Source organism: Podarcis erhardii (genome assembly GCF_964252035.2).
Source record: "Podarcis erhardii genome assembly, chromosome: Z".
Taxonomy (NCBI): domain Eukaryota; kingdom Metazoa; phylum Chordata; class Lepidosauria; order Squamata; family Lacertidae; genus Podarcis; species Podarcis erhardii.
This window is the reverse complement of record NC_138504.1, coordinates 20,278,844-20,295,210: the sequence shown is the minus strand read 5'-3', so window position 1 is coordinate 20,295,210 and position 16,367 is coordinate 20,278,844. Positions and strand designations below refer to the sequence as shown.

General features: G+C 42.0%; 1 protein-coding gene across 2 annotated transcripts; it reads right to left on the bottom strand.

Moving 5' to 3' along the window:
• Window positions 1-9,123: 9,123 nt before the first annotated feature.
• On the bottom strand, window positions 9,124-16,322 carry CETN2 (centrin 2). 2 transcript variants are annotated; one of them, XM_081848208.1, is made up of 5 exons: window positions 16,205-16,322; window positions 14,008-14,166; window positions 12,014-12,142; window positions 11,299-11,436; window positions 9,124-9,982 (listed from the first exon to the last, which is right to left on the bottom strand). In XM_081848208.1, the coding sequence occupies exons 1-5, from the start codon at window positions 16,205-16,207 to the stop codon at window positions 9,893-9,895; spliced, it is 519 nt and encodes a 172-aa protein (XP_081704334.1). In that variant the 5' UTR covers window positions 16,208-16,322; the 3' UTR covers window positions 9,124-9,892. The 2 variants fall into 2 exon arrangements, with proteins under 2 accessions (XP_081704334.1, XP_081704333.1); XM_081848207.1 differs by lacking the exon at window positions 16,205-16,322 and adding an exon at window positions 16,042-16,074.
• Between the last annotated feature and the right edge of the window lie 45 nt (window positions 16,323-16,367).

The following is a 16,367-nucleotide window of genomic DNA, read 5'->3' as shown; positions in this document are numbered from 1 at the left end:
TCATTTTTCAATTTCAAAAAGAAAATAGGATCATATTCTGATTTAGGTCCTTATGATCTGTTGTCCCCCAACTTCATTGCTGTATAAGATGATGGAGGAGATGATTTATTGCCGGCTGTCATTCTTTCTGGAGAAGAACAATCTTCTTCCTCCATATTAAAGTGGCTTTCAGGCAAATCGATCATCCATAGATCACGCTGTAAGACTGTCTGCTGATGTTAATAAAGCATTCTGTAATAAGGACTTTTTATGTGTTGTATTTATAGACAGTAGGGAAAAAACTCGAACATACTTTAGTTTTAACTGATGGCCTCTGAAAAATAAAGCTTGAAGTAGTTAGATCATTGTGACTCAGAATTTTACAGCATTGAGTGTATAATACTCTAGTTAAGGACGAGAATGTGCACCCAATGTTGGCAGTTCTACTGTGGTTAACAAATGCTAATATAATACTGAATGCTCAACACACAGGCAGAAACTGAAGGTCTTTGCCCTGATCCAAACTTCTTGAATATGCTGGCTGGTTTGGACCTACAAATATGCAGAGTGAGATGACTACCTTAGGTGGTAGATGCTTGGGGGTTTAGAAAGTGAAATGTTAAGAGGACAAAGCTGTGTGTTCTACTCAGTCTGTCCTCCATTGCTGTTGTTGGGTGGAAGATGCTTGTTCCATCATCAGTATTTGGGAAAGGACTGTAGCTCAGTGATAGAGCATCTGCTTTGCATGAAGGTCCCAGGTTTCATCCCTGGCATCTCAATAGGCTGGGAGACTATTGTGCTTGAATTCCTGGAGATATGCTGCCAGTCAGTGCAGATAAACTAGAAGGACCAATGGCTTGATTCAGTATAAGGCCTCTTCCTAAACTAGATTAGATTCAGCTGCTACTCCAATATTTGGGAGGGAGGGGGATGCCATTGTACCCTTCATCTCAAGCAACCATTCTAGAATGAAGGAGCAGGTCCGCCTGCAAAATAAATCCCCATTGAAATGAGTGGGGATGGTCATACAACTGAGAAAGTGCCAGTCCCAAGTTCTAAAGCAGGAGTAGGGGAACTTTGGCCCTCCAGACGTTGATGAACTGCCACTCCCATCAGGGCCAGCAAGCACAGCCAATGGCTGGATATGAACATTCAGCAACATCTTGAGGGCCAAATGTTCCCACGCCTGGTCTAAAGTTACTTTCCTGGTATCTTTATTGTAAAAGGTTACAGGGTCAACTGCAGGTTTTCTCTAATACCTTGGAAACTGCTGACAAGCTGGTCCAAATGATATATTATGTCAAATGCATTTCTGACCCCTCCTACTCTGGACAGCTTGCAACTGTGAAAACTGAACCCATTTAAAACTAGGGCTGCATGCAGTCCATATATTTAAAGGACATGGCATCTGCCGAAGAATCTTAGGAGCTATACTTTACCCCTTATAAAGCTACAATTCCAAGCACCCTTAAGCAATGGTTTTCAGGTTTATTTGGGGGAAATTGTGTGCTTCAAATGTATGGTGTGTACTAGGGCCTGGTGATATCTGGTTTTTAACATCGGGATATATCACCAGCTAAACATCATGATATACCAATGTATCAATCACAAAATCTGAAATAAGGATGGAGCTATGTCGAGGCATTGGCTGGCTTCACGGATTTCCCCCACATTGTGTTTTTTTTTTTGCATAGCGCGCGCACACACAGACACACACACACACGATTCACTATATACTGTGGGGTCAAAAATTATGAAACTGATATCACAATATGCGTACACAGACCTCAACAAACACGTTGTATGAAAGTGCTTTGTGACTCCTTAAAGAGACAAAGTGGATCATACCACTTCTCACTGAAGGACTGGGGGTGTGCCAATATCGTATGCTCTCCCCATTCCAGTTTAAAATACCAAACTACCGTACTTGAAAGAAAAAACAAAACAAAAACAACCTATCACAGCAAGGGAAAAGGCCCTACCTCAGCCCAGTCCCAGGAATGTTATTTTCTACTTGCAGAAAGTTTTTAAGTGGGAGTATTCAGAAAAGTGACTTCCCCATTGGTATTTGAAGTGGTACAGTCTATTCTGGCAGCTCATCCTGTTGCATGTGTGAATTGTTCACACACTTGAGTTGGACACTTAAAACTGCAGTTGCCAAGTGTTGAATATACATACATGTGAACCAGTCTCTCTCTCTCTCTCTCTCTCTCTGTGTGTGTGTGTGTGTGTCCCCTGGATTTGGAACAATTCACCTACCCTGTATGTATAAATTTCAATTCAGGCAGTTGGGCTGTTAGATTACTTATCAGGTTTCAGTGCTGAGTTATTTGACGTTCTGATGGCACTGAATTAGATTGCTAAAGTGCAACCTTTACAATCTGTCACTTTTCCAGATCTTTTAAGTGCCATTGATATCATCCTGGAAATTTCAATCACCAAAGAGGGTCTGGCTTTGGAAATTATTGATGTCCCTAATATGGTAATATGTCACGGCAACAATGACATTTTTGTATAGATCTCAGCTTGTGCGGGTATTAAAGGAAATGAAATGGGAGATAAAGCAGTCAAGAAAGCTTCCCAAAATAATTCAAAAGATCTAAATACTTCAAAGATTAGAACACACACACACACATCAGTTGAACAACAATGTGAGATGCTGCTAAGTGAAATAAAATATGTGAAGGTTAAAAGGGGTAAAGAGGTTGCATTATAGTGCTAAAGGACTTCAAGACTTGCAGTGCAAGCCTACTCAGAAGTAAAACCTGTGGAGTTCAATGGGACTTACTTGCACAATTGTAGACATGTTCTCAATTTCCTGATATTGATAGATATATACATTTCCTTAATGACTGTAGAAAGTGCACCAATTGTTAATGTGGCAAGAAAAGTTGGGCTTAGATAGCTCAGTAATCATGGGTAGGCTGACTAAGGCCCGGGGGCCGGATCCGGCCCAATCGCCTTCTAAATCCAGCCCGCGGATGGTCCGGGAATCAGCATGTTTTTACATGAGTAGAATGTGCGCTTTTATTTAAAATGCATCTCTGGGTTATTTGTGGGATATAGGAATTCGTTCTTCTTTTTTCAAAATATTGTCCGGCCCCCTACAAGGTCTGAGGGACAGTGGACTGGCCCTCTCCTGAATAAGTTTGCTGACCCCTGGCTCATTTGGTAGAGCATGAGACTCTTAGGGTTGTGAGTTCGAGCCTTATGTTGGGCAAAAGATCCCTGCATTGCAGGGGGTTGGACAAAATGACCCTCATGGTCCCTTCCAACTATACAAGTCTGTGATTCTGTGAAAATATTTTGTCTGTTACTAAATGCTCTGAATACTGTTTGTAAGATTGATTAAATACAACTAGTCTGTAATTTACACACAGAGACACACACAAACACACATGCAAAAAACCAGGTAAGACAGCAGTCATAAAATAGGTGCAATGGTCTGCAATATAATGAAAATTTAATAGAAAACTTTAAAATGGAAGAAATCCTGTCTAACAGAACAGTAGCAATCATGTAAGTTATATCTAACATCTAATCCAATATATTGTTGTGGGTTTGCAGGGGCCAAGGATCCCTTAAAATTCCTGGGTTCGAGGTTCTCCCCATATTTTCTGAAATTAGTAAATATGGGATTTGAAGTCAAGCCAGCTTCCTCAGGAGCTAGGCTTCTTTAGAGGGGTGATAGCAGAGTCACTATCCTGACAAAAGGTGAGGCATTCAGCATCGGACAAGAAAGGGGGAGGCTGCCAGGGTTACAGGGGGCAAGATGTCACCACAGTAAAAAAAGTGCTTTTTGCAGGAGGCTTTTGAAATGGAGGTTGCCAGGGTGACAGAGGGGATGCTGGAAGCAGAAGGTGAAGAATTGTTTTCTGCAGCTGGAAGTGGGCAGAACTCCATGCATGCTGGCTGGGAGAGGCTCTTCTGAGAGGCTGGGGGCCATGGCTGGCTGCTGTTTTGGACCCAAGCTTGTTGAAGCCACGAGAGGAGTAACAAGAGACACTCTTGGGGTGTCATGTTCTGCGCCCCTTCTGTGGAAGGCTTTAAGTGTAAATGTGTGTGAACAAACCACATTTCTAAGACACAGCAAACTCCACTGTGCCTTGATTTTGCAGTGGAAACACAACCCTGGGCGAGTGCCTGGAATATTGTGCAGATTGAGGTGGTGTTTAACAACACTAAAGGCAAATTCTTCTCTCTCCCTAAATGACACAATCCATACATAAAAGAGATATCAGCAGGCATGGAGAGGAACCCCAAGATTTGCAGAAGGACAAATCATACCAAGAGGGGAAATTAGGGTGGGACAAGGGTATTGGAAGAAGCAAAAACAGTTCCATGAGGACTAAGGATGCTCAGGCTATTGCAAGAGGTGGTGCTAGTGATCTCGAAACCTGGTCGTATGAAATGGAGCATCACGGAAAAATGCATGGCTGACTGGCACCCTGAACAGGAGCACTTTTTATTTACTCTCTCACTCACTTGTATAAGACAATTATAAACTGCTCTACACTGTAGGGAATCCCTGAGCAGTGTACGTACGGTAAATAAAATAGAACAGAAAACCAATCATAAAACAGTGTTAAAAATGATTTAAAAAGGCCAGCAAGGATTAAAAACTGCAGACATAAAACAGACCAATTTGGGAAGGCACTTTACACTGCAGCATTTTGCTAGAGGTCCCACTTGACAAATAATATTTTTAAAAAATTCTATGAGATGCAAAATATATGCAGAGATTTGAAACAAATTAACACCCAGTGCACCCCCAGCTTAGGAGAAGTGAGTCCATGCTGCAGATTTTTCAGCTTGCTTTATTAACTTGAGTGTTTGTTCTACACACTTCTACCTACTTTTCCACTTTCCACGTTCAAAGCAACTTGATTTTTTAATTAACACCCCAACCCCCAATTTAATACAATGTATTTCAAAGCTGGTAAACCAATAAAAACAGAGGCATAACAAGAGGAAGCAGAAATGATAACAAAAGACATCCACATAATTTAAGGGGAAAGGCAGGTGTGTGGTTTTTAAAAAAAGAAAATTAAAAGTGTGGATGCCAGACAGAACACTTTGAAATGGGGCACTATCATTGAGAAGACCCTGTCAGAGACTATGCTGTGGATATGAATAAATGAGTAGGATTTGTATTGGAGAATATGGTCCTTCAGATACTCTGGTTATAAGCCATTTCTGTATTGATTTCTGATCTTTCTTTCGGAAATGCGAAATTTTGTCATACTTTTCCATTACTGACTTTCTCAGAACATAAGAAGAAGCTTCCGGACCAGGCTAGTGGCCCATCTAGGCTAGCATCGTGTTCTCACAATGTCCAACCAGATGTTTATGGGCTATAGAGATTTATTGAGTTTTCAGGATAATGAACGTAAGCTTCAAAAGTTCAACGAAATACAAAACTTAGTGGGTAACTGGTTCCAATATCATCAATTAAACAAAATCTATAAAAAGGATTTAAAGAATAGATTTACAGAGCAAAAGTCAAACTTTGAAGTAGGTTTATGTGAATACGATGAGAAATTAATTTTTAAAATGTATAAATTGCTGATGGCATGGGAAACAAAGGATGAAATGGTTTGGTTTGGGAGGAGGAAAGGAAGGAAGAATAACATTTAGTAGCATGATTTCAACTTTACTTGTTAGAAGAGCAGACATGCAATGAAAATACTTACAGTACTAAACAGGCTTTCTTTTCCCACAAAAAATATTTTGATACCCCCTAGTGGCATAGCTTGAAACAGGCCAGAAGAGGGGAAATAATAAATTGGTAAAAGCGTCATTTGGAAATGTTTTATTAATCTCCATTGATCAATAATTTATAGAAATGACTCTTTTTTTCTATTAACTTTAAAATATTATTGGTTTTGGTGGGGGGAGACTCAAACACAGAGGAAAGTGTTTGCCTCTACATAAGGTAAAGGTAAAGGGACCTCTGACCATTAGGTCCAGTCATAGCCAACTCTGGGGTTGCGGCGCTCATCTTGCTTATTGGCTGAGGGAGCCGGTGTACAGCTTCCGGGTCATGTGGCCAGCATGACTAAGCCGCTTCTGGCGAACCAGAGCAGCACATGGAAACACCGTTTACCTTCCTACCAGAGCAGTACCTATTTATCTACTTGCACTTTGACGTGCTTTTGAACTGCTAGGTTGGCAGGAGCAGGGACCAAGCAACAGGAGCTCACCCCGTCGCGGGGATTCAAACCACCAACCTTCTGATCGGCAAGTCCCAGGCTCTGTGGTTTAACCCACAGCGCCACCTGCGTCCCGTTGCCTCTGCATAGTTCCATCCTTATTTCAGACATCGTGATATATTGATATATCTCAATGTTTAGCTGGTGATATGTCACAATGTTGAAAACCAGACATCGCCCAGCCCTAACTGAAGTCTGTGTCCTTGGAAATATACTGTTCTTACTTTTTGACATGCCTGGTGGCTTGGGAAGACTTATTGTGTTGCTGTGCTGGATTGTTTTTAAATATAATTTTGAATTGTGGTTATTCTTAATGATTTTGTACTGGTTATTTGTATACCCTTTGTGGATTTCTTCTTTAAGAAGCATGTTATAAATGTTTTATAGAGCAAGGCCCCATCTGCACTATTCATTTAAAGCAGTATCATACCACTTTTAAAGGGCATGGCTTTCCCCAAAGAATGCTAAGTGCTAAGAGTTGTTAGGTGACATCTGTTCCCACCACAGAACTACAATTCTCAGGTCCAAGGAAAGAGTGATTTATTGTTAAACTGCTTTGAGATTTCTATACGGTGTAAAGTTGTCTTATAAAAACACTTGATTTCCCTCAAAGTCAACACCAAGATATACCATTGTAACCAACAGAAAGATATTATTGTTTACAATTAATTTCTGAAACATGAGTTGTGGTTTCATTAAGAGCTTCCCATTCAGTATAATGGGTCAGAATGCCCAAAGAAATGGTATATATGAATGCCTAGTCAGTATGTTGGCATGTGGCTTCTAGCACGCTAGCCATGATTGTGACCACCTCTACAGGTTATTTTGTGTGGTTTCTCAGAAAATAAGGGAATTAGCTGCATGAGAGCAGAGTTAGCAGATAATCACCATTACAGAGTAGGGACTTGTCCTTTCATGCAGTTTACTCCTGTGCTGACAGCTTTTGACAGTTCATGCTATGCAATGTTTTGAAAAGTGAATCAAGTTCAGGTTGTGTGTTTGGGTTGGGTACCCTCACTAGATACCTGAAGGAGTATCACAACCCACATCATTTAGCCTGGACACTGAGGTTCACTTCCAAGGATTTTCTGGAGGTTGCAAAAAGTGAGGTTGCTGGGAATCAGGCAGAGGGCCTTCTCAGCAGTGGCGCCCTCCCTATGAAATGCCCTCCCATCAGATGTCAAGGAATTAAAGAACTACACAGCTTTTGGAAGACATCAGAAGGCAGCCCTGTATTGGGAAATTTTTAGTGTTTGATATTTTATTGTTTTTAATATTTTGCTGAAAGTCACCCAGCCAGATGATTGGGGTATAAATCATCATCACTAGATATCTCACTTCGAAAATGTTAGGTTTGGTCTTTTGAATGACATCTTGCACACATGCTCTAACAAATGGATTAAGGAGTTTTTACTTTCGGTGTTTTTGTAACAATCTTCATTAGAAAAGCTGCCTAGGTTCCTCAAGTCCTGTCACCCTCCTTAATTCAGTTCCCAATTTTCTTGCATCTGGACACACTGCAACATGTATGTATTCTAATGAGATTTCTATTAGAGCCGCCACAAATGAGATGGGGATTCAGCACTGCATGTAGTTATATCTGGCTTTGACCTGTGGCCCATGAGTACCCAAAAAATGAAATAGGGGTGCCTCTTTGGTGGAACTGATCAGGAGTGTGACCCTGAGGTGACAGGAGTGGTGGGGCATTTGATTTAAACCCATAAAAGCAAGAGCATAAATCTCTGTTTTGCTGATAAATATCCTGGCTGTAGCTTCAGTCTCCTGATATCCAGAGTGCTGAGGTTAAATTTTTCATTTCCATAGAATTGTAAATTACAAACACACACACACACACACACACACACCTTTTATGGTCTGCTGATTTTTTTCATTTGACTTCAAATGTATGAGTTCCTACCTTAATATTGTATTAAATTACCGTATTTTTCGCCCCATAGGACTCACTTTTCCCCCTCCAAAAATGAAGGGGAAGTGTGTGTGCGTCCTATGGGGTGAATGCAGGCTTTCGCTGAAGCCTGGAGAGTGAGAGGGGTCGGTGCGCACCGATGCCTCTAGCTCTCCAGGCTTCAGGAAGCTATCCGCAAGCCTTGCAAGCCCGGCGGGAGTTCCCGCGGGCTCACAAGGCTTGCGGGCAGCAGCCTGCAGCCCGAAGCACAGGGCGCCCTCCGGAGGGCGCCCCCTGCTTCAGGCAGGTGTCCGCAAGCCTTGCGCGCCCGGCGGGACCTCATGCCGGGCGCGCGAGGCTTGGGGCAGCAGCCTGCCGCCCAAAGCATGGGGAGCCCTCTGGAGGGTGCCCCATGCTTCGGGCAGGTGTGCGCAAGGCTTGGGGCTGCAGCCGCGGCTGGGGGGGGGGAATAATTTTTTTTTATTCATTTCCCCCCCAAAAAACCAGATGCGTCCTATGGGCCAGTGCGCCCTATAGGACGAAAAATACGGTAATAAATTAATAGTGGCCCAGATGTTTGAGCTGCTGGCTGAGATAGCACTTTGTGGGACCTGGGAGTACAAGCTGTGCAGTCAGCACAGGCAGTGCAAAATGGGCTTTCTTTCCCTCCATGATCTGCTAAATAGTTGTAACATACCCCCCCCCCCCAAAAAAAACCCACACCAAAAAATCCCAACCACCCAATGCATAGTGGTGAGATGGGCTTAGCATAGCCTTTACCTCTTAGATTCCAGAGGGTGAGCCACTAATGAGTTTTTAGTTGAGGGTACAGAAAGTAAAGACTTATGACAAGAGAAACAGGGCAGGAAACTCCATAGGAAATCCATTTCCTGCTCTTGCAATGATTGGATGTACAATCCAACAATGGGTGAGAGCCATCCCACTGCAGCATCAGCAACAGGATAATTAACTGGAGGTGCCCCCTGCCATCTGCCAATGTAATGTGTAATAAAGAATACAGACAACTTTGCTGTCGTGAACTATTTTATGTCATCTTTTAAATTTCAGCAGCACAAACCATAAGCATTTGGAAGAACTGTTACAGGCTCTTTCCAGCCAATTCAGGGATTCAAAACACACCAATTTTACATTCAATGCTTTTTGAAAAAGTGTAAAGGCTAATAAGTAAGTACACTGTTTTCTTTTAAATCAAGGCTTAAATACTGCAGGCACTGCATTTTAACCTCAACATCCAGAATCAAGTCACCTCCTAGAAGGCAGGGAACGACCAATGTGGAGTAGGTGCAGAAGCAGAACTGGAGCTATCCACTCTTTGGCATCTTTTCACTTTGGCAAGTACCAAGAGCCATACAATGCAAGCTTCAGATAATTAAAACAAGTTTTAAAAAAGAAACATCCTTGTTTCTGAGAATACCTAAATTGTCTCTGCCAAAAATAAAATTAAAAAATACTTCCTTGCATGTAAGTCCAGTGTGCAAGTACACAACCTCCTTCAAAAGGCAGCTCAACCAAGGAAGCCACTTCACATTACTGTTGGAAATATAAAAGATGGATCTGAAGCACAACATTAGGAGATGGTGGTGGTGGTGGTGATGGAGTCAGCAGAGAAGGACATGGGCATAAAAAATGTGAGCGGTATCTCACAAAGCTAGTGAGATCTGGGCTGCTGCTGATCCCTTCCAGAACAAGCACCACGGAGGTCAAACTCAGGTAACAAAACCATGATGAGATTAAAAAACAAAACAAAAACCGCACACACAAGATGCCAAGCATCTCAGTAGAGGCTGGTCTTCTTCATGATTCGTAAGAACTCTTGCTCATTGACCTCTCCATCTCCATCCCGATCAGCTTCATCAATCATTTCCTGAAACATGACAAAGAATCAAAGGCCAAACCCAGTGAGTTAAATGATGGTTGTGGAAGGGAAGGAAGAGGCATCTTCTTCTTGCAATAGGTTTCCAAAGGGGACTGAAAATACACTTTTGCCTTTGGCACTCATTCTGCCTCAAAATACATCAGTTTGTTCACCAGCAGCTTTTCATCTAACATACTGTTACCTAAGCATCCTAGTCATTCAGTTTGGGGAGATCCCTTTAGAACACTTGACAGTTTGCCTGGGAGTGTAGCATCCTGAATAAATTGTTAGACAAACTTCACTACATTAATCATAATCAACTTCAGTTCATTTACAAATAAGCTGAACTTCACCAATACCAGTAGTTGCAGAACACTATAGTTCCTTTCTCTTGAAAGCAAAAACACCCATTTATTCCTAATAATAATAATAATTTGTAAATAGGGTTTCCATCATATGCATTGGTTCAACACTTATCCTTTTAACAGCAGCATAAAACATGGAGATTAAACAGGTAGTTTTTCCTGACATGGTGATAGTGGGAAAATATTCATCAGTTATTTTCAGCATGTCAGGCTGTTGTTAAAGGCACAGGATTGGGTCAGTACAAAAAGTGACATCCTTATCAGATTTTTATGCCAACCTTCTTTCAAGGACATATCCCACACACCCCTCAAAAAAATCTTCATATGCTTTAGTCTTCAAGACAATGACTGGATGAAAATCACACTGTAAGCTTTGTGAATGAGTGGGTTTCCCCAGTCAAAGTCCAACACTAACTAACTGCTATACCACAAAGGCTCTCAATAAAAAGGACATGTCCTTCTTCCTTTTAGGTAGACAAGGTGTTGAATACTCTACTTAGGTGAATCAGTCATGCCAGGGGAATTCCTCAGACTGCTTGTTGCAGGTAACTGTAACAATTCTTTTGAAAGTCCCCAAAGTATTGCAAGAGCTGATGGGGAAAGCAGCACCCCACCTCTTTCAAATATTAACATCATAAGAAGACCACTCCTGGATCAGAACAAGGTCCATCCAGTTCAATTTCCCCAAAGCAGCAAATCAGGTGTTCCCATGAAACCTACAAAAAGGACATGAACGTGATAGCCCTTCCCCTACTGTTGCCTGCCTGCAGGTTTTAAGAATCATACTACCATTGAAAGCGAAGGTTCCATTTAGCTCCAACTTAAGTACAAATTTGTGATGCTTGACAGGCTACAGAATTTGAATGCAGGTTATTCAGAGCACTCTTAGTAAATGCAAGCTTGCTAAATCACTACATTGAGTGGCTTAAGCATGCATGCAAACAGACACACAGTCCAAACCTGTAGCTCCTCGTCTGTAAGATTCTCCCCCAGTTCTTTGGCCACACGTTTGAGGTTTTTGAAAGAGATTTTGCCAGTTTCGTCATCATCAAACAGCTTGAAGGCTTTCAGAATCTCTTCTTTTGAATCTTTTTCAGCCTTATTTTTTTGATAAAGATAAGTAAAATAGTAACATTTCAGACATTTGTTTGTTGCACATGAAAACAACCAGCTATTGAAATGGCAAACTGCTATAACTTTTCTACCCGTGTAAGAAATATAAATATAACAAAAAGTAAATTAAAGAACTGCCACCAAAATTCTGGGTATAATTATATAGCCACATTACTGCAGATGCAAAGTTTAACAAATAAGAGAGAGAGAGTACTACATCCTTTTAGGGTACGCTCTATCCTCATTTGGTTGTGGTGAATGAACAGACCTCTGTAAGAGGACTTTTATTTTATTTCAAAGAATCCAACCACTGCTATCCAATCAATAAAGGCCAGGGACTGACATCTATGTGGCTTTCCCAGTCACCTTAAAAGCAGTTGATGTAAGCAAATGTGGATCTCCCACACACCCCAGAATTGGTGCCTTACAACAGGACAGAGTCCCACTTCCATCACAATTTTAGCACACACAGATGCAAATATCATAACAAAGTCCCTTTAGCCCTCCCTCATAGACTTCAGAAAACGGCCAGATTTTGTGGCAGCTGTTTAGATCAACCTACCATTTTCTGGGTCATCACTCCTAAGAAGTCATGGTAAGTGATCTTTCCAGTTCCTTCCTTGTCAATGTCTAAGATCATTTTCTTGATCTCATCTTTCTTAGGTTCAAACCCGAGTGCTCTCATGGCAACCTGCAAACAATGGAAACAGACTGGCATCTCAGCAGGAAAAGGAATAGTAAATACCTCAACTGTACACCATAGAAGCAGAATTTCTGCATCTGAGACAAAGACTATATATTTGCATTCTTGTCAGCAGACTTTGAGATGTACTAGTGTCAAGACTATGGGTAGGAAAGGAAAGTAAATTTGTCTTAATGGTGTAACTTTGACAGAGCTCCCTTGCTGTTAACATACTTAGTGGTCAATACTGAGAATATCCACTGCTACATAAGGTAGGAATGGAACTGGGAATGGAGCATACTGGGTCATCTGAACTGGCATTAAAACAATGTACTCCTCCAAAAGTCTGGAGAGAAGGCAAATCAGCTCATGCAACTCTTCATTGGATAAGCAAACAACCCAATACCACTCAAAAACTAGAACAAAATTATTTGCTGTTTTTTTACCTCCAGATAAGATAGAGAGAGGCAATTCCTGGCAAACTAAGGATAATTTTTCTCAATGGCAACAACACTAACAATTCAAATAGATTCCAGGCCAGAAAACCCAAAGCCTCACACAAAGAATCTTCATCTTCATAACAATCAAGTCTAGAAAATCTAGAAACCTGTGCTCTTTTTTAACATCTCTGCTCTCTTAAAAGCTGAAATCTTCCTATGAGAAATGAGATTATGAATGGTAGTGATGGCCAAGGAGCCCTGTGCTTGCACCAGAAGCCTGATTCTCTCTGCTTCCTGATATTCCATCCCAGTCTCCCAAGGGAAAATAACCTCATATTGGAGACAGGGATGAGGTCACACAAAGTGGAAGTGGAAGTCTCAATAATAGGAGAGACTCCTGGATTGAGTAAAGACAATGCCAGCACAGTGACACTAGCAGTATCTTCTGCCATCAGGAATCACAGAGATTACAATACTTCCAAGTATTCTATTCTGTACTGTTGAAAGGTTGAAGATGGAAGTATCCTCCGGTAGCTCCTAACAAGAAGCAATCCTTTGTATACCCATGGTATAAAGATAGGATGAAAATTTGTAAAGGCACATGTCTGTAACAAAGACACTTGACTCCATTAAATGAAATCAACAAGACCGTTCTATGACAAATCTGGACGCCACTGAGTTTTTCAGACTGTATTTACTTTAGCTGCTGAATTTGTCATTCAGGGGGAAAGGTTAACCTTATACTCTTTATCTCCTTTTAGATTCCCTCATTGAAATATCACTGAGGAAAAATGTTAACCAAATGTAACAACAAAGCATGATTTGCACAGCTGAGTCTGCATCAATCACAAAGCCCTTTCAGAGAACTGTCATCAACATATGATCATATAAATATGCAAGGTGTGTGAAAACAACCAAAACAAGACTATCTGATGAGGGAGGGAGGGATGAAGAGGAACAGCCCCAAGACCTATACATTGATCATTAAAGAAGTGGGATGGGGGGTGAAGGATAATTGCCCCAAAGGAGAAATGCTTATGTTTTCAGGTATGCCTGTAACCACCTTTATGTCCCTGTTGCCTCCTCTATTCTATTGCAAGCAATAAATGCAAGATAACCTTCAATACCTTTTGGGTATTTTCCCAATACAAATAAAGCCACAGGCAAAAGTAGGATGGAGTAGACAAAAGTAGTATAATGAAGAACAATGGCAGTAGAATGACACTACCCTTCTCCAGTAGCCACCCTATCACTTTAGTTCAGACTTCAACAGCCTGGTACCTTCCAGATGTTTTGGACTACAGCTCTCATTGGCTAAAGTCAGCTCCACAAAGTATAATCCTCTATATGTTTACTTAGAAGTAAGCTCCGCTGGCTCAATGGGCCTTATGATTACAATCTTAAGACACATTTCAGTCATGTTTTTCTGCTTGCCTTCAACTCTTTCACATCAATGTTCCCAGTGCCATCAGTATCAAACAGATCAAAGGCCTCCCGAATCTCCTGTTTCTGCTCTTCAGTGAGCTCAGTCTTGGGAGCTGCCTTCTTCCTCTGAGGTGGAGCCCCCACTGGTGCTTTCTTGTAGCTGGAGGCCTTAAAACACATATCAAAGACCAAAAAGAAAAAGATAACATTAAAACACAAGTACATGATTTTAATCTTCCTGAACATTTAGGAGACATTAGTCAACCAAATGAATGAATGAATATTTCAGAATTCCAAACAAATGATCACATTTGTGTACTGTCTTCCCTGAAAGGAGCTCAAAGCATGGAATTCTTGTTCTACCCCATTTGAGGTAAGGTGAGGTTGAGGTAGACAAATGCCAAGTAGTGTCTCTCATTCCTCAACAGGAAATTAAAGATTGATTTCCTATATTTAAGGCCAACGCTTTAAAACATGGCTATTTACAGCACAGAAGAATTACAAAGATTATGATTTCCAAGAGTACATGAATGACTAAGGGTGAACTAGAAACTCCTGGTCAAATCTTGGTTCTTCCATAAACAGCCTAAGTAAACTGCTGTGTTTGGTTGTTGTTGTAAGGATCATCAAGGTGAGTGTTGCTTCTACTGAACATTATAAATCACTATGTACTTATTAAGTGTCAGGAATGCAAAATTGTTCGGGAGAAGCCATAAGTTAAATAGGTTTTCACAGTACAATTCCATGCAAGCTTGCTCAAAATTAAGTCTCACTGGGCTCAAAGTGTATTTAGGACAGCAGTCCAAAGGGGCAGTGTTTATTTAAAGTATTTTAACCTGCCTTTCAAGGCACCTGGCCTTCACAAGGCAGCTTACTTGACTCTAAAACACATTAAAATATACTTCCCCCATCCATCCACACAAAAAGGGAGAGAAACCAGAAGCAGCTGAAGATTTATTCAAGCACAGCAGAATTCAGTTAAATGCAGGCTTTAAAAGAACAACAGCTCTGAAGACCATTTACGTAAGACCAGCCAAGAGGGGGCTGGCAAAGAAAACATCAGGGCCTTTCCGGTTGAATACCCTACCCCATTTATTTTAAAATTGTAAACAGCCCTGGGTGCCTTGGCAGAAATGCAACAAACACACTTTGAAGCCATACATATTTCCCTGGACAGGTAGTTCCAAAGTGTGGGGCTACCACTGAAGAAACTGTATCCTTAGCACCCACCAGCCTGACAGCTTTTGCTGGCAGGCCAGAGGGCAGAACCTCTGATGCTAATAATAAAGCTTGGACAGCCTCACACAAGTGTAGGTGACCCTTCAGATAACATGGATGCAGTCCTATGCTGACTGTGGGTAGTTTGGCTGTCATCCATAGGTTGGGGGATTCCCCACCACCAAGTACATCAATCCTGTTTCTAACTGAAATGGTCAAACTGCTTCAACTGTCCTGCTACCAAGTGCCTATGCTGGATTATAGGGGTGTAGAAGCCTTTGGCCCTCCAGCTGTTGCTGAGCTACAGCTCCCACCACCCCTGACCGTTGACCATGCTTGCTGGGGCAAAGGCTTCCCACATCTGGATTACAGAGATGAATGCTGCTTCATGCCAAAACTAAAGCAACTCTCTCCCCCCCCTCCCATCAACACCTCGCTCCACTTAGGAAGTTTGCTTATGAGAGAGCAGGTAGGCTTCTCCCTTACATCATACATTTCTATGCTCAGGAATTTAAATAGTATAGACAGAAAACCATTATAATAATGAATTTGAAGGCCACCAGGAGCTGTCCCTAGTGGTGCAGCGGCCCTGATGGATTTACTACCTTTGGGAGAGGCTGACCCTCAGCACAGCCTCCGAAAAAACAAGCACCTCGAGATGTTCACCACCCCCCTCCATCACAAGGACCTAGACCAGACATCTTTGGACTATAACTCTCAGCATCCCTAGCGAGCAGGGGCAATGGTCAGGGATTGGGAGTTGTAGTCCAGCTACTCCTGGGGACTCCAAAATTGAGAAAGGCTGACCGAAACTATGACGCCAACCTGGGCTTTCACTTGCATAAATTAACATAGGAATAAACAAATCTGCATGACGGTTGCCTTCCCTACGAGGGAGGCGGGGTTTAACGGCCCTTCTCCATTAAGCCGCGCCGGCCTCTCCCTTCACTTCCTCCTCCCCACCCGCTTAAGTCATAACCGCACTGACCATCCCGAGCCGGTCCTGAGGCGGCAGGAGGCGTGGGAAGAACAAACCCCCCCCAAAAAACCGCGGCGAGCTCAACTGTCACCACAACAGCGGTCCCTCTCAATATCGCGGCTCCCTATTGGCTCCTCTCCTCACGCGGTGGTGTGGGAGCAACCGCTCTCGC

Excerpts from the sequence above, each read along its gene's own strand:
- CETN2 (XM_081848207.1), bottom strand. Across the intron at positions 12,143-14,007 it reads TTGATGTGAAAGAGTTGAAG|GTTGCCATGAGAGCACTCGG; the intron begins GCAAGCAGAAAA and ends CATTGTTTGCAG. Across the intron at positions 9,983-11,298 it reads TTACAGACGAGGAGCTACAG|GAAATGATTGATGAAGCTGA; the intron begins GTTTGGACTGTG and ends GTCATGTTTCAG.